General features: G+C 44.1%; 1 protein-coding gene across 1 annotated transcript in view; it reads left to right on the forward strand.

Annotated features, from left to right (window-relative positions):
• Positions 1-27,432, forward strand: part of MCCC2 (methylcrotonyl-CoA carboxylase subunit 2) — a 95,909-nt gene that overhangs the window by 59,287 nt on the left and 9,190 nt on the right. The window contains exons 10-15 of the mRNA XM_068248214.1: positions 2,735-2,830; positions 6,228-6,300; positions 9,258-9,334; positions 11,662-11,728; positions 17,356-17,512; positions 17,749-17,863. Of these exons, the coding sequence (XP_068104315.1) occupies positions 2,735-2,830; positions 6,228-6,300; positions 9,258-9,334; positions 11,662-11,728; positions 17,356-17,512; positions 17,749-17,863 (585 nt within the window). The remainder of the gene's footprint in view (positions 1-2,734; positions 2,831-6,227; positions 6,301-9,257; positions 9,335-11,661; positions 11,729-17,355; positions 17,513-17,748; positions 17,864-27,432) is intronic.

Raw genomic sequence — 27,432 nt, forward strand, 5'->3', positions numbered from 1 at the left:
CTAGGGACAAAAAGCTCATCCGCCAAGCTATTATATTGCCCTCTGATGTATTTATACATGTTAATTAGATCCCCTCTAAGGCGTCTTTTCTCTAGACTAAATAAACCCAGTTTATCTAACCTTTCTTGATAAGTGAGACTTTCCATCCCACGTATCAATTTTGTAGCTCGTCTCTGCACCTGCTCTAAAACTGCAATATCTTTTTTGTAATGTGGTGCCCAGAACTGAACTGAATTCCATATTCCAGATGTGGCCTTACTAGAGAGTTAAACAGGGGCAATATTATGCTAGCATCTCGAGTTTTTATTTCCCTTTTAATGCATCCCAAAATTTTGTTCGCTTTAGCTGCAGCGGCTTGGCATTGAGTACGATTATTTAACTTGTTGTCAATGAGTATTCCTAAGTCCTTTTCCAAGTTTGACGTCCCCAACTGTATCCCATTTATTGTGTATGGTGCTAGACCATTAGTACGTCCAAAATGCATGACTTTACATTTGTCAACATTGAATTTCATCTGCCATGTATGTGCCCATATAGCCATCCTATCCAGATCCTGTTGCAATATGACACTATCTTCCTGAGAGTTGATGATTCTGCACAATTTTGTGCAAAAATAGCAACATTGCTCACTACTGCATCTACTAGGTATGTTTTTGACTAGTCGAGTTCCTTATTGGGGATACAAAGGGTTTTCTCTGTTTTTTAAAATAATTTCCTAAATGGCAGTTGCTAAGTCTAACTGCCAAAATAGGACAGCCAGCGTCCCTACTCGCACACTATTTTGGCAGTCAGACTTAACAATGGCCGTTCAGCAAATGCTTTTGAAAACAAAAGGAAACCCTGAGACTCCACCGTGAGGAGATGGACTAGTCCAAAACCTGTTGGTTCTGTCAGCTTTTGAAGCGGACCTAAACTGAGAGCTTCCTCTCTGCTCTAAGGAGATAAGCAACAGCATCATAACTTTAAAGAAAAACATTTCTTTGTTACAACTTACAGAAATCTTACAAAAACCCTGCAGTGTTTACTTTCTGGTGTCCTATGAACACAAAAGGGTTAACCTCCTGTGTTTACATATTAGCCCACACTATGGCATAGCGTGGCACACCTGACAGCCCTATTTTACACTTGCGGTTTACTTGTTGAAAAGGCATAATTACACAGGCTAATCTCTCTAGACCAGGGCTTTGCACCTGTGGTATGCGTACCACCGGTGGTACTTTGCTGTTGGCCAGGTGGTACACACCAGATTTGCCTGCCACTTTTTTGTCCACCTGCCACTTGTCCTGGTCCTGTCCTGCCTCCACAAAGTTTGGCTCCTCCTCCCTCGCTCCTTGCTGTGCTTCTCTGCGGCATACAGACTTCAGATTAGTGTGGAGAAGACAGCCAGGCCAATGATGCCCAGTGATGGCGCAGATACAGAAAGTGACATCACTGCTCATTTGAAGTATACATACAGTCACTGTGCACCGCTTGCCTGGCTGTCTCTTTACTGCAGCTGGCTTCCCAATGTTCTGAGGTGTGAACTATTCCGCAGGGCAGCACAGCAAGGAGTGAGCAAGGGGGGAGCCAAACTTTGTGGTGAGTCACTGCCTAGCTCTCAGCTCTCTGGTGACGGGGCCAGGCTACCTATAATTAAGCGCGGAGGGGTGGGGGGTGGAACTTGTATGGCTACCTATATTGGCAATATACTGTACCTCTAGATTGCCAATACTGACAATATGTAGGCTAGCAATCTAATTGTAATGTTTTTCCCCACCAATGCCTCCTACTTTTCCCCTCCCAAATGCCTTTTTTTCTTTAAGTGTACCTTGTAAGAAAAAAGTGCCCCGGGGGGTAGGTACTTACCTCAGGGAAGGGGAGGCCTTTGTATCCTAAAGAGGTTTCCCCCTTCCTCCTCAGTAGATGGGATCCAGTGCTGGGAGCCCCATACTTCTCCTCATCGGTGTGTGCGCATGCGCAGTAGCTGCTCTCCGTTCAGGCTCCAGCAGAAACAGCCAAGCCCGATTGCATCCAATCTACTGTGCAGGCACACTGGTGGTACTTGAAAGTTTTCAGGCAATAAAAGTGGTACAATTAGTGGAAAGGTTGAAAAGCCCTGGCCTAGAGCATGGTTGCAGATTAAAGGCTGGAACATTTTGGAGTGGCCATCGCAGTCACCAGACTTAAATCCGATTGAGAACCTCTAGTGGGACTTAAAGAAAGCAGTTGTAGTGCGCAAGCCTAAGAATATAACTGAACTGGAGGCTTTTGCCCATGAAGAATGGGCTAAGATACCCGTAGATAGATGCAAGACACTTGTGTCAAGCTATGCTTCACGCTTAAAAGCGGTTATAACTGGAAAAGGATGTACTAAGTACTAAGAATGATTGTCACTCGGGGGTTGAGTAAAACTGATAATGATGTGAGCACAGGAAAGACATTTGTGGTTATTTCATTATAAATTTTATGTTCTATTTGTCTGACTTATAAGTGCCTTTTTGATTTAATTGTAAACAAGATGACTGAAATGATCAAAATCAACATGAAACTGGCCAAAACACTCAATTTCAGTTGAATAATTTTGAACACAACTGTATGATTGACAAATGATAGCAATGAATCGATCATTCTTAAACTTACAGTTCTTATATTGTAACACTAACACATTTTTGCTTACTATTGATTTTTTTTTTTTAACGTCTTTAGGAAATGCTTCAAATTCACAAGTCTTGATATTTTTTCTTTTCATTCCAAGGTCACTGTAGAAAGTCCCGAAGATCCACTTTTTCCTGCGGATGAATTGTATGGAATTGTTGGTGATAATTTAAAGAAGAATTTTGATGTCCGAGAGGTGCGAAACTAAACAATACAGCTGACAGAATAACTGCTGCAGGACAACAGATTTTAAAAAAATGTTCTTCCTTTCAGTCACTGTATACAACCTATATATAGTAGTAGCAGCATTTGATTTATATACGGTAACATCAATATATTAAAGTGGACTTAAACTCTTGCACAGGACACAAGGAAAACATAACAGAAATGCACCCTGTATGTATTTAAAGAGTTTAGCCTTTGTAATTCCCCCTCATTTGTGTCTAATCACAAGTTGTAATTTGATCTCCCCCCCTGTGTCACATGACTGCCTATGGCAGATAAGCAGATAACCCTATTTGAAAGTATAGGCTGTAAACAATATGTCTGCTTCCATGAATCAGGAAGTAGAAACTGCAGATTTATTTCAGGATTTGTATTAGCTGTAACAAATACATGTTGTTGTTTTTTAAGGTTATTATGCTGTTGCGTATCTTTTAGAGCAGGGAGGAGTTCTGAGTTCAGGTCCCTTTTAAACAATCAATAAGGTTACAGACAGTAGTAGGAGTGACAGACAATACAATACAGGTAATAAGCAGTAATGCCTAGTACACACCATACAATTTTCTGTTAGATTTTTCTGTTAAGGCAGCCATACACTGGTCGATTGCTACCATATCGACCAGCAGATAGATCCCTCTGTGATCGAATCTGATCAAAGAGGGATCTATTGGCTGCCTACACTGCAAACAGATTTTGAATCGATTTCACTATGAAATCGATTCACAGTTTGTGGAGCTGCCGCCGCCCCCTGCATACATTACCTGATCCAGCTGGCGCGAGTATTCCGGTCTCCGCTGTCTCCTCTCTCCGCTCTGGGCTTCAGCTTCACTCTACTGTTTAACCACTTGAGGACCCACCCTTTACCCCCCCTTAAGGACCAGCGCTGTTTTAGCTGATCTGTGCTGGGTGGGCTGTGCCGCCCCCAGCACAGATTAGGGTGCAGGCAGAGCGACCAAATCGCCCCCCTTTTTTCCCCCCTATGGGGATGATGTGCAGGGAGGGTCTGATCGCTCCTGCCTGCCTGAGGTTTGCAGGGGGGGGGGGCACCTCAAAGCCCCCCTCCGCGGCGACATTCCCCCCCTCCCTCTCCTACCTCCCTTCCCCCCGGAGATCCGAGGCTGCACAGCAACGGATCTGTCCTGTGCAGCCTCTAACAGGCTCCTGCCTGTCATGTGACATCCATCCCCGGCCGCTGATTGGCCGGGGATCGCTGATCTGGTACAACGCTGCTACTGTCAGCAGCGTTGTACGGCTGTAAACAAAGTGGATTATTTCTGCTTGTGTTTACATTTAGCCTGCGAGCCGCGATCGGCGGCCCGCAGGCTATTCACGGAGCCCCCCGCCGTGAATTGACAGGAAGCAGCCGCTCGCGCGAGCGGCTGCTTCCTGATTAATTAGCTTGCAGCCGGCGACGCAGAACTGCGTCGCTGGTCCTGCAGCTGCCACTTTGCCGACGCGCGGTATGAGTGCGCGGTCGGCAAGTAGTTAAACTTCCCCCGTCAGGAAGTAAGTGAAGCCAGCCGGATCCCAGTGCGGAGAAGGGACAGCAGGGACACGCGCCGGCGGAACAGGTAATGTATTGCCGCTAGCGTTGGTCGTCGTACATTCAAAAGCCACTATCGACGCACTCCCGACCTGTTGGCGATCGAGCGAAATTTTCCGTGCGGACAGATTGACGGGGTTCGATCGATTTCGGACGGAAATGAGTGATCGAATCTGCTGTCTATCGGCGGGAAATCGAGTAACTGTATGGGCAACTTTAGATTTTCTGTTAGATTATTTTCTGTAGCGACTGGTCATTATCTGTGGTGCATTATCTGTGGTGCATTGTCTTCTGGTGATCTCCTGCTGAGTAGAATAATGCCTAATTGCTAGGCAGATAGATGGTAAGATAGATACATTTCCAACATGTTGGAAATTATCTATCTGGCAGGTAAATCTAATGCCTAATACACACGGTACGATTTTCCGTGCGACAGATGGATCCGATTGATAAAATCCGTCATGTCCGATATTGCTCCTGATCGTTTTCCTGCTCGATTTCTCATAGCGGTGAATGGAAAAAGATAAGAAAAACAAATGAAGATAAGAGAATCGAGCACAGAATTGTGCGGGAAAAACGATCTGATCGCAAAATCGAACGGAAAATCTTACAGTTTGTACCCAGCATAACAGAAAATCTTATGCTGGGAATACACAGTTTGTTTTTGAGCCATTTAGATGACTAGATAGATAATTTACGACATCTCCGATCTCCCACCCGCTCCTTTCGCCGCTCGATTCCGCATTGAACACCATGGAAAAAGATAAGTAAAACGAGTGAAAGATAAGAGAATCGCCTGCGGAAAATCGAGCCATGTATGCCCAGTATAACTGAAAATTGTATGGTGTGTATCTAGCATAAGACACACAATGCCAGAACTTACACTGTCATTCAAGTTGACTGTGAGCAGGATGCACGATCAGGTAGGCTACATAAAGAGGGAGGGCCCTGCCAGAGGCTTATGGTGCCATGATGGGAGGGGCTGCATTGAGAGGTTGTCGGCAGAGAGTGTGAGGACATCGGCGAGGTGGGGTAGGCTCTCAAGAGGCGAGCTGTGAGGACTTGTTTGAAGGTGCTAAAGTAGGGGGCAAGCCTGTTGGGCAGTGAGGGAGAGTTCGACAGGATGTGGGCGGCTCTAGTGAAGTCCTGTATGGCCATAGACCCTGAACAAGCATGCAGATCAAATCCTCTTAAGTAAAGTCTGACTGGATTTTCCACATGCTTGTTTCAGGTGTGTGTTTCAGACACTACTGCAGCCAGAAAGATCAGCAGGACTGCCAGGCACCTGGTGTTGTTTAAAAGGAGATAAGTATGGCACCCTCTATATCCCCTTCACTTTAGGAGTCCTTTATGCCTCATACAAACATTCAAGGGCTGTCATCCGGTGGGCACCAGTTTGGAGCCAAGACTGTACAGACACATTGCTAGCCTGCAGGCTAGTGGCACGTCCTTTTGCTAGGAAGACTAGAACAGGGCCACTGAAGCAGCACACGACAGAGCAGATGGGGTGAGAAGGAGAACAAGGCCCTTGGCTCAAGACAATCGACCAGGGAGCCCATCCGCTGAGGCATCAAGAGAGATTGGGGGATTCTAGATTCTTGGCAGAGGTGGCCCTGACCAGCCACCTGGACTGAGAACCATCAGGCTTTACAGTCCTGTCTACCTATCGGATAAGTCAGTGTGTGCTCACTCTTCATCTCTCCCTGTCCCATGACAGTTTTTTTTCCACTTTGAACTTAATCAGGCCCGAGGGAGAGGGATGAAACTCCATATTAACTGAAAAAAAATCCTATGAGAAATCACTTATTTTCATTTCTTCCCATCACAGGTCATTGCCAGGATTGTGGATGGAAGTAAATTTGATGAGTTTAAAGCACTTTATGGAGACACATTAGTAACAGGTAATCGTTTCTATATCTTCTCCCTTCCTCCGTCCTGAAGATAAATATATTAGGGGGAAAAACTCAAAACACCTTTTATTTCAACTCGGCTAACTTTCTTTTTGGGGGTATCCACGGTCCTTTCTAATGCCCCTGAAGCATGTGTACATGTGCCGATGCATCAACGTCTGAGGCCGTTGTTCCCCTCTTCACCCCACATTCCAGAAGCCGCTCCCTCGTCTGCTGCACTGTTACCCCCTTTTCCCTCTTAAACAACAAGTGACACCCATGCTAACCTAGAAATAAAAAAAGCACATGTATAAGTAGATAAATACGGTACTAGTTCTACTTGCATAACAGATGTATTGCACTGTCCACGTTATCATTCCTGTGAATTTTATACAGGAAAAGCAAAGAATCCTATTCTAGACAGTTTCCACCTTGGTTACCTTTGACCTCCTGACATCATTTCCTTCCTCACTCTTTTTTTTCTCCTCTTGCTAATTGTGTATTCGTTACCTGCCCTCCTCCCAGAATCTTCAGACACTCCCACTGAGGTCTATACTAGGAAGTGCGTCTTATGTCATTAGGAGGGGGAAATAAATGGAAGAGGAGGAATACATTATAGATAAAAAGACCCCCCAGCATGCAACTGTTTGGCAATGACAATTAAAGGGCCAGTTCTCCTAAGGTATCTGATAACGCAAACCATAACAGCAGAAAAAGTTTTGAAAGTTTTTAATGCAGGATAAGCATCTTTATCGCTTAACCCTCTGGGCGACACAATTGCATGGGTGGGCTGCGCGGCGGATCGGCGGCAAGCGGCGGCAATCGGCAGTTACGCGCAGCTAGCAAAGTACTAGCTGCGTGTAACAAAAAAAAAATCATGCAAATCGGCCCACCAGGGCCTGAGAAATCCTGCGCGATATACCCCGAGCTCAGCTCGGTATTATCGCCCCAGAGGTTAATGCACCTAGACCAGTTACTGTTGAAATTTGATTTTTATGGTGACAATCCCACTTTAAAGGAAATGTAGTAGAGCAAAGCGTCTGTACAGCGCTCTGCCCCTGAACTGTCATATTGAGGGATCGAGTCCCAATCCCTGCAGATGACGACAATGGTACAGATGTACCTAGCCTTACTACTTCCATTCAAATATTTATATTGGAACCGAGGTAAGATGGCACAGGGCTGGAACTGCTTACAGTGGTTTGTGAACTACAGGTGTAGGGGGTTGCATGTGATAAATGGCTCTTGTGTTTCCTCCCTGGCTGCCCTAACAGCTGTACCATTATTATTATTATTGTTTAGTATTTATATAGCGCCAACATCTTCCACAGCACATTAGAGTACAGTCATGTCACTAACTGTCCCTGAGAGGAGCTCACAATCTAATCCCTACCATAGTCTTATGGCTCATGTTGTCTAAGGCCAGTTTTAGGGGGAAGCCAATTAACATATCTGTATGTTTTTGGGATGTGGGAGGAAACTACAATACCTGGAGGAAACCCACACAGACACGGGCGAAATATCCTAACTCCATGCTGATAAAGGCCTGGCTGGGATTCAAACTAGGGACCCCTGTGCTGCACGGTGAGAGTGCTATCCACTGCGCCATTGTGCTGGCCGGTTGTCAGGCTGTGGCTACTTTAAAGTGAATCTCCACTCTTGTTAAAAAAAATCCTTCCACAAAACTGTGCAGGGAAATTTAGGCGCACCATGCGCCACCATAGGCCGTAATGTGAATTACAGCTATTGTGGCACTCAGACAGTAATTTGGGCGCTGTCAAAAGACTGAGCCAAAATTACTTTAAAAACAGCGCAATAACTGGCAGCCAAATTACATCTTTACCCCGTGTCCATGGTTGTCTGGAGGGGGGAATAGCAATTTATGCTGCCAGGACTTTTGCAGGAGCATAGTGAGCCATTTTTCAGTTTACCCTGCACCCAAATTTTCCAGGCACCATTTTTGCATGAATGCTTCCTTCCAGGTCATCCCTGTACACTCTGCTATTGTAGCAAAAATAATTTCACATGCCTACCTTGTTTTTGTATATGTAAACAAATGGTACCTATCAAATGCTGGATGCAATTGATTAAGCTTATTGAAGTTATTTGATCAGCCCCAGATGTGCAAATGATGTTTTAGTTTGTCTAGGGATGGTCCATGTTTCCTAAAGGGGCACATACACTGGTCGATTTCAGCCATCGATCGATTGATTCTATGGGATCAATCGATCAGAAATCGATTTTGTCAAATTTATTGATTTGCGGCAGATTTCGATTGATTTGCTCTATCTGATAGGATGGAAAATCTAGGTTGATCTGCTGCTGGCAGCAGATCGATGGCCCATAGAGTTGCATTGGATCTGATGGTCCAATAATGCATTTAGATCGATTTCCAATAGATTTCATTCTGAAATCTATTGGAAATCTGTTCCTAGTGTGTGGCACACATCAGATAGATTCCTGTCAGATTCGACTTTACAGGCATCTGACAGAAATCTATCTGATGGTCAAATCTGCTGCAAATCTATAAGTGTATGGAGATGATGTCACTGCTGATATGTGCATTGCTCCAATAGCACATAGACTCACTCACTAAACCTTCAGTTATCCTGATTATGTTCTAATGTGACCCAGACGAGGGTTGCAAACTTCTACCACCAGATAGCAGGCAATTTTTTTGTAAATTCACCTCTTGAATCATGTAGGATTACCACTGGTCAGCAACTTTAATCAGGGACAATACTTTCTGCTGTTTATAGCTAAACTCTTCTGCAGAAAGATGGGGATTTTTAAAGAGTCCATACACAAAAAACACCAAACACTGTGCCATTGGCACAAAGAAGTGAAATTGCTGCAAGTTTTAGTGTAAAGATAAATGTACTTACAAACTAACACAAAATCACTTGATTACAGCTATTGCTTATAAAAGATGTGCTTTTACTGAGATGTCGACTTTATTTTCATTTAAGGTTTTGCCAGGATATTTGGTTACCCAGTTGGCATTATTGGAAACAATGGTGTCCTTTTTTCTGAATCTGCAAAAAAGGTAAATGCTGAATAACGTGCTCATCACCTGCCAGAATATTATGGTTGAAGGGGAAGCATGGTCATTTTTGTTATGTTTTGTCTAGCACTGTATACATTGCTTAAGTGTTTTTCCTTTATAATCAGTAAAGATATGAAATATTACAAGTGACAGTTTCACCTTCTGGAGCTTAAAGAGGAACTTTATTGCAAAATTGAACTTTATCCCAATCAGTAGCCCATACCCCCTTTCCCTTGAGAAATCTTTAACTTTTATTAGATAGATCATCGGGGCATCTGTATGGCTAATATTGAGGTAAAACTCCCCCCCCCCCCCCCCCCCCACACACACACACACACAATTGTGATGTCATGGCCATGACTGTTTCCTGTCTGTGAACCTAAGAATGGCTGTTGCCAAGCCAGCAGTATCTGTGTGTGTGTGTGTGTATTATATTTTATATATATATATATATATATATATATATATATATATATATATAATCATTTTTCTAAACAACCTTTTAGTTTATTACATTGTTAGTGGCTGTGTTTAATGATAATGGCAGTTGGTCCTGTCTGTTTTTGTTCATGCCTGCCAGCAGTAAAGATGCTGTCCTGCAGGCTTATGGCTCAACAGGAGCAAGTTACTCTGCGTTTTGAACCAGCAGGTTTTGTAGGTTGAAAAATGTTCTTGCTTTAATTTTTGTGTTGTGAAGACTAGGTATCTCCATAGTGACCAGTACGGCATCATTGTTAGTCATTCGTCAGGAGTCTTGGCAGTAGTAAAATCAAAACTAAGCTTTCCTTTATAAAAATAACACAAGTTCTTAATTTTACATAAGGGTTTTGAGAATTGTATTTTGACTGCAAAGTATAGATAAGTACACCTCAGCGATAGATGGCATATGGCAAGGCAGAAGAGATTATGCTGGGGAGTACATTGTCACTTTCTCTTTTTGTGTCTTTTCTCCGTAATCACACGTGCTATAATCCCACTGACACTTTGCCCTCAGCTAGATCATCTCTTTGGTTTCTGTTTCATAACAAACCTTTACTTAGTATTTATCACATACATTTTTGTGAGGCCTTTGCTTATCTGTTGCTGGGTACACATCATACGTTTTTCGGACATGACAGGAATTATCTATCGAATCCATCTATCGAGCGGAAAAACGTATCGTGTGTACCCAGCATGACATTAGTCTGCTGGAGCCTCGTAAGAGACAGAAGCCAGTGGTTTATTCAGCTTCAGGAGGTCCGGTCTGGTTTATATGTTTGTAGTCTTTTATTCATCTCCTAAGCCAGATAACTTTATTCTTGTCAAGAATGTTTTCTCGTTCTATTAGTTATCTGAAATGGCTCGCTCACACACTGCAAGCAATGTGAACAGTACTGATCTCAGTGAAGCCGGCTCACACTACAGGCCTGGCAGTGACTGGCTTTGGTAAAACGCTGCTGCATGCATTTTGGTGGCAATGACTAATGATCTGATCTTCATAGCAGCCAATGGAAAATGTAAAGCATCGGTGAAATGACTAGGAAGCCCAAGTCAGCCCTGGTCAGTGCCTGTAAAGCACCAGCCAGCACCTGGTAAAGCAAAGTCCGTCCCACGCAACTCCAATGGAAGCACCAGTGAGCCAGCAATGGCGACAATTAGAAAAGCGTTCCATTATGTAACTGATATTCTATTTTTGGTTGAGATTGTTGTTTCTAATTGCCGACCGAACTCCCACATCTTCTACAGTTAACTTTTCTATCGATACGCCTATCTTTCCTCCTGATACACCTAACACTAACGTTCCTGCCGATACGCAGAACGCTATTTTGAGGATAGTGTAATGGTTAAGGCTTCTAACACAGCAGACCAGGGTTCAAATCTCGGCTCTTTCTGCTCAGTATGCCAGCACCTATTCAGTAAGGAGACCTTGTGCAAGACTCCCAAACATTGCTACTGCCTATAGAGCGCGTCCTAGTGGCTGCAGCTCTGGCGCTTTGAGTCCGTCAGGAGAAAAGCGTGATATAAATTTTTGTCTTGTCTAACCTTTCTACAAATACACATAACTGATTGCTTGCCCTAACACATTCCTCTAGCTCTAGATTCTTCATTTTCAGGCTGAATACATTTGCATAATCATGCATCAGCTTGCAAGTTTTTTGATTTCATTGACTTTGACCTGTCTGGCCAGATGACCCATAGACAGTGCACAGATCCTAACATTTCCAAACTAAGCCACTCTTGGTCCCATCCTGCAGATCAGCAAGCCTCTTTTACTGCTGTGATTGTAATCTGTTTATGGGTATAGCGTATGTGACAAACCAACCTTGTTTTCTGAATTTCTGTTGCAGGGCACTCATTTCATTGAGCTGTGCTGCCAAAGAAACATTCCTTTGCTTTTCCTGCAGAATATTACAGGTGAGTAGGACACAGCTATACTATAACTATCATTACGGCATGCTTGGCAATCCCTGTGCAGATGATGCAGTGAGCGAATTGGTAAATGCATACAAAGAAAAATACTTTATTAAAGCGGACCTGAACTCAAAACTTCTTTTCTTCTTTACAAAGACCCGCAATTAACAAAGAATAACCAGGCTGGGGCTGGACCTTGGGGGGGGGGGGGGGATACGCTTTTACCAAAGGGATTGGCGTGTACTTTCTGACTTAGAAGGGCAGGAATAATAATTTAACTTCTTTAATGTGTATCTGTCATTAATCATACATAAGGATTTATACTTACCTGGGGCTGGACTGGTGCAGCTGAACCAGGTACCAGGGTTATTTGCGGCTCAACGGAGGACCACGGGAGGATGGCGTAGGACGCATCGCTGCTCATGGGGCTGGAGGAAGCCCTGGGTAAGTAATAAAATTTTGAAGTAATCCATCTCTGGTTTCCTTTAACTTGCTGCACAGGCGCAGACCACTCGTGACCATGGGTACTTGACCAGGTCGGTGTGCCGTAGTCCCCAACTGAGGGAGAATGGAGGTGCCCGAGAGAACGGCAAGGGAGCACACAGACTACAGGGGGCTGGAGGAAGCTCTAGGTAAGTATACATAATTCTATTTCTTGGTATCAGGTTTTCTTTAAAGAATTGTTTCAACCAAGAACATTAAACTGCCGTTTAGTTTATGATGTTAAAATATGAATGTGATGCTGATAAGGTGATGCTAAAGGCCCCCATCCCTGACTTCTGTTTATGAATGGTGGTTCTAGTTTCCTGAAAAGAGACACCTTTATTCCCTTTGCGAACCAGATTTCTTTTTTTTGTGGAAAATGTATGCCTTACCATGTTCATAAAACAGTTCCTTCTCATTGATGGCTAGTAGAAGAGTCATGACCTCCAGAATTGGCCCCCCTTTTTTTTGGGGCCGCTTTAACATCTTTACCCAGAAATTTTACCACTGCTCAACGTTACCAATGCAACTTTATCAATAAACATTTGCCTAATGTGTCTCATGGTGCTAATGTGGTGAAATGAGTCTTATTATTCGCGTCTAGAAATAACCACCTACATGGCTACATTAATCTGTTAGATTGGCCAAGATTAGTAATATCCATAGGGCGAAATGCTGTAAATGTGGGACAGGGCTGCCCACTTCCTGCAGCACTGTGTGGTTTTGTCCACTAGTGCAGGAGTAGTGGAAGGCTGTAGTTCATTTTTTACAAGCTAAGCTGCATCTTCCGGTTATCTTGTCAGCCTATTATTGTTTGGTATACAGTATTGTCAAATGTAGCTTGTAATACATATTAAAAAAAGAAAACTTCATTAGAATATTATACTGTTATGGGAGAAAATGGAGACTTCAGTCTGTACCTAAACTGTCTGATTGGAGGTCCTTGGTGAATTCCAATCTCCATAAAGGTGGCCATTAACGATACAATTTTTCCTTCAGATTCAATCTTTCAACGCACTTTTTATGAATTGTATAGTAAAATGTATAATAACTAATTGTATAGAAAAATTAGCCGTTTGTGGCGCAAATCAACGCGATAAGATTCTTTGGTTGATCGGAAAAGGAAAAATTATCGACCCCAAAGTTAGTTTTTATGATTTTATGATTGAATTGGATTGTAAGACCTTCTTAAATCATTCCGTTAACGAGAACAATCGATAATTGCCTTCCAATTAGTTCCGATCGTTGAAATGGCGTCGAAAGATCACATCTGATGAAAATATTTGTACCGTTTATGTTCACCTTTATATAAATTAACTTTTCAGACTGGTGGGCAGCACAAGCCCTTTGATAAAATCTGGGGTCTCTGGGTTGATGTATTAGACTAATTTGCCCCTAACTTAGGTTGATCCATGTACTCAATTAGAGATGAAGACTCGCTCCACTGCACTGATGACTGAAAGGAATAGGCTTTTCTTCTGACCACCTGTATTCTAGTCACTGTGGTTTACCTGTATCAGGATAGCAGATATATCTGGAGCCAGTCTCAAAAAACACACAGAAACATGTATTGCGTTCAGAAACTGACTAAAGTTTATTCAAGAGGTCGCTTCTTATAAGGGGGTCGTACTGCTCATTGCACATGTGCAGTAGCAGTTTGACCCTCAATGACATAACAATGGAAAAGTACCAAAAGGTTGGTTAAAAAGTCACAGAGAACAAAATGAAGATGAGGGGGGGGGGGGGGGGGGAGGGGGGTAGTAGTTTAAGTGAAAGTAGGAACAGCTTATCTGATTAGCTTTTGCTGATATTGGTTTTCAAACTAATGTCATTTATGAAAAGACAAACCAAGGACATTTAGATCTTCTGTGGCTATTGGCAAATATAAAAAGCTTATATACAAGATGGAGTAGTATAGACAAGATGGAGGATATACTGTATACAGATCCTACAAGGACCACCACTGCCGCAATCCCCCCACCCTCTTGAGCATATCGCGCTGCAGTGTGGGTAATCAGGAGTGGGAGCAGGTTCTGTATGTATCACTAGCTGCGTTCCCATGGTTACATGACACTCAACTGAAAACAATCTGTCCTATTAGATTGGGTTTTTATCTGAGAAAAATCTTGTTCAGATGGTCACACAAAATGGACGTTATTGTCGTTTTCTGTAGGTCAGAGTTTTAGTGTAGGCATGTTTGTTCACCCGTTCTGCTACTTGCAGCCATCCCAAAGTATATGTGAAGACAATCCATTATCATTATTTATGTAGAGGAGTATTGCTAAGAACCTTCTAAATTCAGTTTGCTATTTAGTAGTATGGCTGGGAAGTCAAACCAAAGTCAAGTCCATGTACCCTTTTAGACAAAGATCTAACATGACGTAGTTCTGCCCTTGCAGAAGTTTCTTTATTAGATATTAACCTTCAGCCCTTGCTATCTGTACTCAGGTGTACCTATTGTTGGAATAAATAACATTATTATTTGCCAAGGCTACCTGAGTCTCCAGCACATGTGGCCAAGAGTCACAATGCAGTTTCTATTCCTGCCAGTGCTGGGCTCAGGTCTCCAGTGCCATTACTTTGATTGAAAAACTTCGTATTGATCTACAAATCTGACTAATGAAACAGAACTCAATGATTGCATCCACTGAGAATTCAGCTGAGAGCTTCAGATAACCACTGTGGTCAAGTGGCTTCAAGAGGCCATCTTTAAATTAGTTTTTTAGAAAACAGAATTTTCTCTGACATTTTCTAAGAGTGGAAGCCTTCTTGTCAGACTATAAACAGATGCTGCTGCTTACATTATATTTTTCTATGAATGTGATCTAAATCAGCATCCGGTTTCCAAACAAGTCCTAAAAATAGATGAGGAACATCTAGTTAGATAATTGGAAGAAAAAAAAAAATCTATTTGGTGATGTATTTATGGAGTAAAATGATCTAAGAACAGTTCTGCAAAAGTAACGAAATCCTCAGGATTGCCCTAAAATTTGAAGTTGAGATCAGAGCCTGGTATTTTCAAGAATTTTTCAAAGAGAACCTGAGATGTTACAAAGCTCAAAAAGTAAATACTGCACTTACTGCTTTTCCCCGAAAATAAGACAGCATCAGTGGTGTAGCTAAGGAGCTGTGGGCCCCGATGCAAGTTTTACATTAGGGACCCCAAGCACTCTATACATAACAAATGATACAGCGGACCAAAATCTGCCAATGGCAACTACAATGTCAGAGGTGCAAGGAGGGAGTGGGAAGCCGTTTGTTAATGATTACCATTATTCAAAGTATCTATAGAAGTGATTATTATGAGCACAGGACCAATAGACAGCTAATACTGACGTTCAGGGAGGGCCCCATGGGGCCCAAGGGCCCCGATGCGGTTGCAACCTCTGCACCCCCTATTGCTATGCCGCTGGGCAGCATCTTATATTAATTCTTGCTCCAAAATATGTACTAGGGCTTATTTTAAGGAGATGTCTTATTATACTGCATGCCATGCTGAGCAGGAGCAGTGCAGGAGCACAAGCAACATACACAGAGCTTGCGGTTTGCAGTTTGGCTCTCACTTCCAAGAAACTGATTCTGCTGCTACTGTGAGGAAGTCCTCCCAGCAAGCCATGCATACCATTGCTGCCCGGAGAGTAACGCTGGAGCAAGGGGACCTTGCCAAGGTTATATAGCAGCAGCCCTCCTGTGTCGCAAAAAACAATAAGCATCAGGATGATGCACACAGCGGGCTGTGTAGGTGAGAGGGGCAGTTAATTTGCTGAGTCAGTCTCACTCAGGCAGAGAACTCTGCCAGGCTTCCCAGAGCTGGGAGGAGGTGAAGCACTGCTGATGCTTATCACTTTACGACACAGATCAGGAGACTTCACTTCGTGAAGAGGAAAGCTACATACTTACACATGCGCGCACGCGAACAGGGAGCGACAGCTCCCTGCCAGCGACAGCTGTCCACACGTCTCGCCAGAAAGGCAGAGACGCGGCGGAAGCTGTTTGTGAATGGAGCATCCCCCGGCCGGATGCTCCATTCACTCGCGTAGGTCTCCTGTCGCTAGCCCGCGTACTCACGCGGGATTAGCGACAGTTCCGGCGAAGTCGCAGCGACAGCTGTAGCCGGCGATTGAACATGTCAATCGCCTGGCGACAGCTCAGACGGGCGATGGTTTGGGGCGCGCGCGTCATACACACGGGCGACCTGTCGCCGCAATACGCGCGTGCCACATGGTTGTGGCGACAGCCGTACCTCGTGTGTATGCACCATAAAGGAGTACACTTCCAGAATATTATAACTTCAGTTTTTAATTTCATTGGGTTTTAAAAGCACCATATTTGAATAAGGAATTAAACAAACCTCTCCTTTTTTGTGGGAAGCGAGCATTCACTTACCTGCAAGCGGATACTCCCTAGCCACCCATCTAAACATGCGCCTACATCTTCCTGTGCATCAAGGAATGAGTCGGCACCACCACAAAATATTTCAAAGCTCTTTTATGGTGAAGGCTGCAATGACAGACCCCTGTTTCGAGTACAATGCTCTTTCTCAAATTGCAATAGCCATAATACCATTATTATGGCTATTGCAATTTGAGAAAGCGCATTGTGCTCGAAACAGCGGTCTGTCATTGCAGCCTTCACCATAAAAGAGCTTTGAAGTACTTTGTGGTGGTGCCGACTCATTCCTTGATGCTACTGATTGTACTCCTGGGGACACAGGAGTAGGAGTTCAGGCACGCCGACTCATCCAGAGGGTGCTCCTTCAGCTTTACGTGTTTACATCGTTCTGTGCCACAGAACCTCAGTTCAAAGCAGCCGCGATGCATGCTGGGAGATGTACTTCAGTGTGACAGGATGGCCAGCTGGGAGATGTAATCACATTAATACATCTCCCAGCATGCATTGGGATGGCTGGGGATCACTGCGCCACATCACCGTGCATGCTTTGAACTGCTTTATCTGTGGGACACGAAGAAGCAAGATGGAGGTATGTGTATAGACAGGCGCCAACCACACTTCCGCCACCCCTACTCTGCCCTCCCCAACCCATAGGTAAGGTTTGTTTACTTTCCTTTTTTAACATAGGAGCGCCCTGGTGCTTAGTTAGCATTAAGGATGCATTGGATCACCTGCAATCAATTTATCTGTTTCAGGTTTTATGGTTGGCCGTGATTATGAAGCTGGAGGAATAGCAAAAGATGGAGCTAAAATGGTGACCGCTGTAGCCTGTGCCAATGTGCCAAAAATGACTGTCATCATTGGAGGTTCGTACGGGGCTGGCAACTATGGAATGTGTGGAAGAGCATACAGGTCAGTGGTGAGGAGCAATGCAGAAATGAGCGTGTTATTTGTTCAGAGGTCTGAAGGTTCAACCTAAGAGCACTGTAGTAACTTTATGAAAAGCTTTATCTACCCTGCTGCAGAATAGTATACAGCCTATTACTTATCACTGCTTCCATTGAAAACTAAGGAGAGGATGGGGTGCTGGATTTTCTTTCAAAGCAATACATAACTAATAATAGTCTACCTGCTTTTCTTTGTTCCAGCCCAAGGTTCCTTTACATGTGGCCAAATGCACGTATATCGGTTATGGGGGGTGAACAAGCTGCTACCGTGTTGGCTACAATTGCCAAGGATCAGAAAATAAGGGAAGGAAAATCAGTAAGTACTGCTGCATTGTTAGCTTAGCAAGTTACCATTACTGACCTGTAAAGCCCAATTCCAGGAAATGGTTATTTTAATTTTGGATAGTGTACAAGGTGATTCCTAACTTTTGGGTTTTGTGGTCTGTGTCTGTGTATGAAAATGATTCCTCACTTCCTGTCCCTGAGACCTCCATTGAGATGTTTGGCTTTAAAGAGACACTGAAGCGGAAAAAAAAAATGATATAGTGAATTGGTTGTGTACTATGAATACTTACTAGAAGATTAGCAGCAAAGAAAATATTCTCATACTTTTATTTTCAGGTATATAGTGTTTTTCTAACATTGCATCATTCTATAATATGTGCAGATTACACAACACTCAGCATTCAAATTGAGTCTTTCAGAGCAGTCTGTGAAGTAATGACCTCTCCTCTAGCAGAGGAAAAGTAAATAGTCCAGGAACAGAGAGATAATAAAAGTCAGATAACAGCCCTCTCCACGACTAACTTAGTCGGAGAGCTTAATGGCTTGTTTGCATAGAGATAACAACTGGAGTTTCTCAACTCTTCCTGTACTGGAAACAATTACACTGATGTATCTGATCTTAATGTTTTATTTCTAAAGCCGCATCTACACACGTATATGCGGCCGCGATGCTCCTTATCAATCGAGCCGCTGATGCGGCTCGATTGATAAGATCCGACAGGACGGATCTTAGCACCGCCGATTCCCTGCTCGCTCCCCGCGAGGGGACAATGGCAGGGAATCGAGCGGCAGATAAGCGGCGCGGGGACGAGCGGGAATCGAGCGGGTATTGATTCCCGCGCACGCGTGCCGAGCGGGGACGCGGCGGGCACGCGGAAGAGGCGATCCGGCGGCTAATCGAGCCGCCGGATCGCCACAATCTCTCCCCGTGTAGACGGGGCTTTAGCTGTGCTACACATACAAATCATAATATCATCATTTTTTTTTCGCTTCAGTGTCTCTTTAACCACTTCCCTAGTAAGGGGTTTTTCCCCTTCTGGACCCAAGTAATTTTTACCTGTCAGTGCTCCTCCCATTCGTTCTCAATAACTTTATAGCTACATATCACAATGAAATGATCCAACTTGTTTTTTTTTTTGCCACCAATTAGGCTTTATTTGTGTGGTACATTTTGCTAAGAATTAATTTATTCTTAATGCATTTTAATGGGAATAATAAGAAAAAAAAATAGATAAAATGATTTCTCAATTTTCGGTCATTACATTTTTAAAATAAAATAAAAACTTTCTTCTGTAGATAAAACCCACACATTTTATTTGCCAATTCGTCCCAGTTATTGCAACCTTTAAAGTATTTCTCTAGTACAATGTATGGTGACAATATTTTATTTTGAAATAAATGTGTATGTTTTAATTGCAAAAATAACAGTAACATTGTTCTCCCCAGGATTTTTTTCCAGCCGGGTGGCATGAAAAAGTAGCCGGGTGGGGCGGAACGGGGACATTTTGGCGGGGTGGAAAATTAAATGTGCACTAATTATGTCCCACACAAGCGCCCATGTGTACGCTGGCAACCACGTGGGGCATGTCCTAGTTCATCAAAGAAAATAGCACAAGCAACTACTAAATCAACGCAACTTAATTTGTTTCCCTGCATGCTATGCACGCTAGTGTTCGCGTAGTGTGCATAACTAAGCAACTGTGCGGCTTTTGAAAGCTACGGCTGTTGCTTAGTTACGCACACAACGCTGCCACTAGTGCACGTACAGGAAAACAAAATTAAATAGCGCAAGCAACGGGAGGTTGCTTGTGCTATTTCCTTTGATTAATCAACCCCCTCGTCCTTTAGGTTTCATCCATGTACATTTGCTGTTTTCAGAGGAGGGGAGTGGGGGATTTTAGCAGTTTTTTTATTTTTATTTGCTGCAATACCATGTCCTAACTAGTCTCTGACAACTTGCCCGCCGGTAATACAATTGCTGCTGCTCCAGCTGCTGCTCCAGCCATGAGATCCATGGCAGCATGGACCCCCCCCCCCCCCAAATGACCCAGCCGTATTTCCAGTGCAACCCTGACCCCCAAGAGCCCCCTCTGGCAAATGCGGGGCAGAATCTCAGCTCAGTGAGCTGATGTGTGAGATGTCCCGCCCCCTCTCCTCGTCCCCCCGAGTTTCCACACATCCCCCCGGCAGAGCAGAGTAACAAAGTAGTAGTTTACCCGCAGCATGTCTGTTCCCCTCCTGCACATACAGGCCTTATTAGCGGAGTGTACAGCGGAAGCTTTCACTCACCGCTCCTCGCCGTTATAATTCCCCTGCTTGCCTGTTACCGGCTCACATCTATGACTCTATGCAGTGGCATAGATGTGAGCCGGTAACAGGCAAGCAGGGGAATCCTAACGCCGACGAGCAGTGAGTGAAAGCTTCCGCTGTACACTCCGCTAATAGAGCCTGTATGTGCCGAAGGGGGACGGATATGCTGCGGGTAAACGACTACTTTGCTACTCTGCACAGAGCTGTGCAGATTCGGGAGCAGCGCTGGTTTTTGCGAGTTAACCCAGTGCGATAGCCGGCCACGCGGTGATGGCAGCTGGGAATGCAGTCAGCCGGGCGTTAATTGAGTTTACCCGGGCGGCCCGCCCACCTGTTTGACCCGGGGAGAACACTTAGTAATATACCCTGAGGACAAACAAACAAACAACAAACAAACACAGAACATTTATATCGCGCTTTTCTCCTGGCGGACTCAAAGCGCCAGAGCTGCAGCCACTAGGACGCGCTCTATAGGCAGTAGCAATGTTAGGGAGTCTTGCCCAAGGTCTCCTACTGAATAGGTACTGGCTTACTGAACAGGCAGAGCCGAGATTCAAACCCAGGTCTCCTGTGTCAGAGGCAGAGCCCTTAACCATTACACTTTCCAGCCACTACGCACACTATCCAGCCACTACGCTGAGGACATGCATATTAAAAAAAAAAGTTCAATCCCTAAGGTAACTATTTATGTACATTTCTTTTTTTAAATGCAAATGTTTTATTTGGGTAACTATGGGAAAGTAGGGGAGGTAAGGGGTTAATTTTAATGGTAAATGTGGTGTTTTTATTAAATAAAATGTATGTAGGTGTAATTTTACTATTTGGCCACACATTTTCTTCCTGCCACCTACTGTTAGTATGCGTACAGGAAGTAATGCGTGGGTGTGTTACTTCAGTTGTTACAATGACCACAGGCATCTCATTGATGCCGGCGATCATTGACACAGACACTTAGATTGGTGAATGGGATCTGATCTGTGGACTAATGGGGGTCGACAAGAATGGGCACGCGGGAGTGCGCATAGTGGTGATCGCAGCGAGGGCCGTATATCTATGCCCCTGTGCTGCAACTGAAGTCCTTTGGGCGTAGATATACTGCCCCAAACGGCAAAAGTGGTTAATATCAAAACTGGCAGTCCAGGGAACAGGATAGCTATGAAAAGAAGTCGAGGATTACAAATCATCCCTACTCTACAGAAGGGTTTATTTACTTTTATCTGTCCCACTGTGCTGAAGATTTTCGCATTTCCTATCTGGGCAGTAAGGGATGAGAATTCTCTAAGGTGGAAGATCACAATACAAAAGATCCAAAATGGTTTCTAACTCCTTCCTAACTTATCCAAAAACAGCACATGTATTCTTTTCCACTGAAACTGGGTTTCATATTCTTGCATTCCAAACAGTTATGATTCAGAGATGCTTTGTGCTTGACCTTATTAGGATAGCATGCCACCATGATGCTGCTTTTCTGTAAAAATTGTGGAGGGGGTTTTGTCTGAACATGCAGCATTAGTAATATGGATGCAGTAGAGCTACTATGGAAGCGGGGGGAATTAATAATTAGCGAGGAAAACGCCAGCGCATACCACTAAGGCTGCATCTGTAATGACCACCAGCTCAGTGGTCATTTCATTAATAATTATTTCCTTTATTCTTTAAAAAAAGCAATCACTGGAAAGGATCTATACAAAGATTCCATCAAGCCTCCCTACTCGCTTGCACACTGTTTTGGCAGTTGGACTGAGCAATTGCGGTTCAGAAAATACTTTTAAAAATAAAGAAAACCCTGAGATCCTCCATGAGGAGATAGACTAATCCAAAACCTGTCAGATTTTAAAGTGTCCCTGAGATGGGTGATTATAAAGAAAATATACATACCTGGGAGGCTTCCTCCAGCCTGATCACTCCTACGCCACCCTCTTCTGCCTCTCCGTTCGCTCGCAACTGGCCCCGAAAAATCCTCCAGTCGGGGCCAGTCGGCACAGACGCAGTCCGGCCAGGTGGGCTCCCCTGACTTGCTCCCGTCAGCAGAACGCTTCTGGTGACGTGAACAAGGCGGGAGCGTGCACATGTGCAGTCGGCCCCGGACCAGAGGACTTTCCGGGGCTAATTGAGGTGAACGGAGAGGCAGAAGAGGATGGCGTGGGAGCGATCAGGCTGGAGGAAGCCCCAAGTATGTATATTTTCTTTATAATCACCCATCTCAGGTTCTCTTTAACATCTATTGCAAGTGACCGTGACATAGGAAAAATACATTTAGGGTGAATTTGACTCTGGAACAAATGCACCTTTTATGCATATGCATGTACAGGCATTTGAAATGTTACAAATTTTGCTGAAAGCATTGAGGTTTGTTTTTTTCTCAGAGTAAGTGGAATTTCCCTTTGACTATGCCATACGTATGTTGTAGCCCTTATCCTCCTGCGCCTGTGATTCTAGTATAGCCCAGGGTCCATCTATTACACAGCTCTGCTGTGAGTCATCCTAGTTCACTATGATAATGCAAGTATGAGAAGTATGTCTTAATGGTGCTTCAGATATGGAGCTATTAATGTAAAAGTGCCTATAAATTAATGAGTTGTTGAGGACTAGTGTTTATCTTCATTTCCCATCTGCCTACTTATTATTGTACTTTGTTGTATATTGCTATCATCATATCATCCGAATAACACACACTACACACTATTGCCTGAAGAGCTCAGGTACTGCAGCTGCTACTACCAGGGTGGTGCTGATTTTCTGGCATTTGTAGTCTGAAAAAGTTTAAAAGTCATTAACCGCTTCCAGATGGCACTATTTGAAATCTATGCTTTGTTTAGGAGCTTTTATCCCTGCTAGGACATAGATTTCAATTAACACACCGCTACCACTAATTGCACTGTTCTCCTGCCACTACAGCCCTCTCGCACTGCTGTCACTATGACAACAGAGTTCCATGAGCTGGTCAGGAGCCAATGAAATCGGCTCCTGACTAGCTCACAGAGTTCTGCTGTCATAGTGACGGCAAAGCAGGTGAGCTACAGCGACGGGAGAGCAGTGTGATCGGCGGTAATGGGGAATCCGTGCGGTGTGACGTCAGTAGGCCCAGTTTTTCGTACCAATTGGTTAAAGAGGGAGGAACTGCTGGTAAATTAGCCATGTGCGGGTAGCACACCAACAAGTAAGTTGGCCAAAACACACAAATAGGTTAATTGGCTTTCCTCTAAATTTGCCGTAGACTACGATGGACATACGACTATGGTAGGGATTAGACTGTAAGCTCCTATGAGGGACAGTAAGTGACATCACTATATATTCTGTAAAGCACTGTGCAGTATGTCCATGCTATACAAAGCTAAATAATAATAGCATAAGTACCAAAACGAGGTTGCACTAATTGCGTAATGCACACTACTCTCCTGGTGCTAGTACCAGTAAAACATGCAAAATTACCGCAGTTCATGCAGCAGTCCCAAGGTGAGATAAAGCCAATTGTGTTATCCCGGAGATATTTGGTTAGCACGGCTGCACGTCACTCTTCTATGTGTCAATAAAGATATAAGCAATTCCATATTAGACAAGACAAATAACATTTATATCGAGCTTTTCTCCTGGCGGACTCAAAGCGCCAGAGCTGCAGCCACTAGGACGCGCTCTATAGGCAGTAGCAGTGTTAGGGAGACTTGCCTTAGGTCTCCTACTGAATAGGTGCTGGCTTACTGAACAGGCAGAGACGAGATTCAAACCCTGGTCTCCTGTGTCAGAGGCTGAGCCCTTAACCAATACACCATCCAGCCACCACTGGATATTAGTAAAACCCTGCTGGAGGGCGGTCTTCAGAATATGTTTTATTCATCTCTCATCATTTGTAAAATCTCTCATTTGCATAAATCCTCCTTTACACAAATCTAGTGTGTGTCCATGCACTCCAATATGTCACCAAAGGATCCAGAGTGCTAGATCATCTGTTCAGAAAACGTTTGGGGTAGTGAAAAAACTCCCCAGAAGGTGCGATCTGGCCACCTATTGATCACTCGGCTGCTCCCTGAAGATATTCACTGTAGAGACAAGTAAGAAGAGAGTGGCGCTCTGAGACTCCCAGCAAAATAAGAAAAACGCTCCAGCAGGAGAGGTCTCACCTGGTTCTCCTATGGCCGGCACAGCGTACACAGCCAAGATAAGCGTGTCCCTCTATGCTTAGCCGGGGACTGGGCTCTCTGTTTCGGCGTAACGGATGTGAAGTCACTCCTCTCGGCACTCCTCACAGATGTTGCTATGGAGAGCAGGACGCCTCTACTCACACGCGCTAGAGCTGCGTGGTAGGATGCGTCTATTTCTCCGCATAGAGGTGGTGTGTTGGGAATAGAAAACCGCCGTAAATGCGGTATACACAGACCGGACTAAAGGGGTCAAATTGATATAAAATATATTTAAAACGACAACGCGTTTCGCAGAGCAACATCCTCTGCTTTATCAAGTCATCAATCCACACAACAATGTCCACAATTCATTATATAGCAACGCCTCATAAAGCTGCAGCCTGTTCAAGCACATTGTTTCCCTCCTTACCCCTCCCCCTGCCGCCACAAGCTGCTCCGTCATGAGCAGTGCTGTTGTCCCACCTTCCCCCTCCATAGCAACAGTACCATGCAATGCTTCTTTGCTGTACTCGGGTCTAAACTCTGGCCTGAGAACAGTGTCTCAAAAGAACAGTGTTTCTAAATGTGTATATCCATATGCACTAAAAGTAAACCTGAGGTGACAGTGATATGGAGGCTTCCATATTTATTTCCTTTTAAGCAATACCTTTTGCCAGGCTGCCCTGCTGATCCTCTGCCTCTAATACTTTCAGCCATAGACCCTGAACAAGTATGCAGCAGATCAGGAGTTTCTGACATTATTGTCAGATCTGACAAGATTAGCTGCATGCTTGCTTCTGGTGTGATTCAGACACTAATGCAGCCAAATAGACCAGCAGGCCTGCCAGGCAACTGGTATTGTTTAACAGGAAATAAATATGGCAGCCTCCATATCACTCTCACCTCGGGTTCACTTTAAGCCAATAAAGAGACATGCTTGAAGTGTACCTGAGATAAATGGAACAAAAGGATTTTTACTTACCTGGGGCTTCTTCCAGCCCTCTGTAGTCCGTTCGCTCCATCATTGTCCTCCTGGTCCCCTCCGGTGTTTCATTGTTAACCCTGTTAGTCTGTTCCTCAGCTCCCAGCTGCATGCCGCAATGATGGCACTCTTGCAGCTGTGAGCATCATGTGCAGTTGCCAAAACTTGTAACTGCCCTTGCGTAGAATGCTTAAAGAGGAACTTCAGCCTAAACAAACACTGTCATTAAGTTACATTAGTTATGTTAATTAAAATAGATAGGTAATATAATCTCTTACCTACCCTGTTTTTAAAGAACAGGCAAAGGATTGTGATTTCATGGGGCAGCCATCTTTTTGGTTGAAAGGAGGTGACAGGGAGCATGAGATACAGTTCCAACTGTCCTGTGTCCTGATCACCCCTCCCAGTTGCTAGGCAACGTGAATAACAACATAGGAAATACCATCATGCTTTGCGCATCAGGGGGAAAAAAGCACGGGCAGTTTTCTTTGATGGGGCGGAGCTTAGCTAAAAATGCAGCTAAAATGAGACTTCTATAAGAAAAACAATGTTCTGATGCTGTGAAACTGTTAACACCAAGCCTTTTCAGTTCTGCTGAGTAGATTTTTAGTCTGGAGGTTCACTTTAAGGTCACAGTAGCGTGATTGAGGAGGTCAGCGTCCCAGAACAGTGCAGGTGCAGTGGCTCGCTATCCAGCTGGGACAGGGAATCACAACAACACAGCTAATCGGAGCGGAAGGACATTAAGGAAGTTGATAGACTACAGGGGAGTGGAAGAAGCACAGGGTAAGTAAAAATCCTCGTGTCCCCTCATCACAGGTTTACTTTAAGTCAAACAAAGAAGATGTCATGTGTAATGTAACCATTTGCTAACAGTATACTACAATGAATACTATAGTTTCTACACAGGCCAACTCAGTAAGTGAAGCAGCCCTTAGAACAAGGGTATCAAACTGAAATACAAAGTGGGCCGAAATTGTACACTGGGACCTAGTCGCGGACCAACCTCAATGTTTCCTGGCCACCTTCCTCCCTTATATATTTCCCAGATGTCTAATGGATACCCTCAAACCCCTATACAGTTCCCTGGTGTCTAGTGGTCTTCCCTTCCCTATACAGTTCCCTGATGTCTAGAGGCCCCATCCTCTCCTATACAGTTCCCTAGTGTTTAGTGCTTCCCCCTACCTACGCCATATGGCTTCCCTGGTTTTCAAGGGCTTCACATCCAGTATAGCTTCTCTGGTGGTCTAGGGTGCGCCAAACATAATGCAAAGTGGGGAAACCACTTGAGGCCCAAATGTAATGGTCCGCGGGCCGGAGTTTGACATGTATGCCTTAGAGAGACTTGATTCCCAGCAGCGTTCAGAGATGCCTGACGTATCGTGGCATGCGCCACTTCATCAGAGGTTCAGTACTGTGACCGAATATACACTTTTATTATTATTTTATAGAGTGCCAACATATTCTGTAGCGCTGTACAATGTGCAAAACATACAACAATGGACAGCATAGATACATGAGCAGTTCATCATACCGTACAATCTGGATAACCAGTGACACAGGTACAGATGCATACAATTGATGTGTACTTTGAATAACATCACCAATATTGATGTTCATATGATAAATTGCACATAAACCGGAAACAAAAGGGGGAGGTCCCTGCCCTTGCAAGCTTACAATCTAGAGGGTAGTGGGGTTGAGACAAAGGGGTTAGCAGATGAGTCAGTGAGCATTATATTCTAATTATAGCAAATTATAAGCCTGTCTGAAAAGGTGTATCTTGAGGGTACGTTTGAAAATGTTCAGGCTTAGAGCATGACAGATAGGCTGTGGAGAGAGTTCCAAAGGAGAGGTGACATTTGTGAGAAGTCCTCAATGCAAGAGTGAGAGGAGGTGACCAAGCTGAACAACAAGAGGGTCTTTTGGAAGAAAAGAAGGTTCTGTGATGGATGATATCTGGAAATTAATAAGGAAATGGATGGAGGGGATAGCCTATGTAGAGCTTTACATGATAGTGTTAGGAGTTTGAATTGGATCCTTTTGGGCGATTTATTCAGTTGCTGCTGCAAAATGATCAGATGTAAAATGAGCAAGACAGCAGTGACCAATACATTTGCACCACATACATCTGTTATGCAGCCTTTTCATAGGCTGTTATAAATCTATGAGACGTTCAATTTATTTTAC

The sequence above is a fragment of the Hyperolius riggenbachi genome, chromosome 1 (assembly GCF_040937935.1).
Source record: "Hyperolius riggenbachi isolate aHypRig1 chromosome 1, aHypRig1.pri, whole genome shotgun sequence".
Classification (NCBI taxonomy): Eukaryota; Metazoa; Chordata; class Amphibia; order Anura; family Hyperoliidae; genus Hyperolius; species Hyperolius riggenbachi.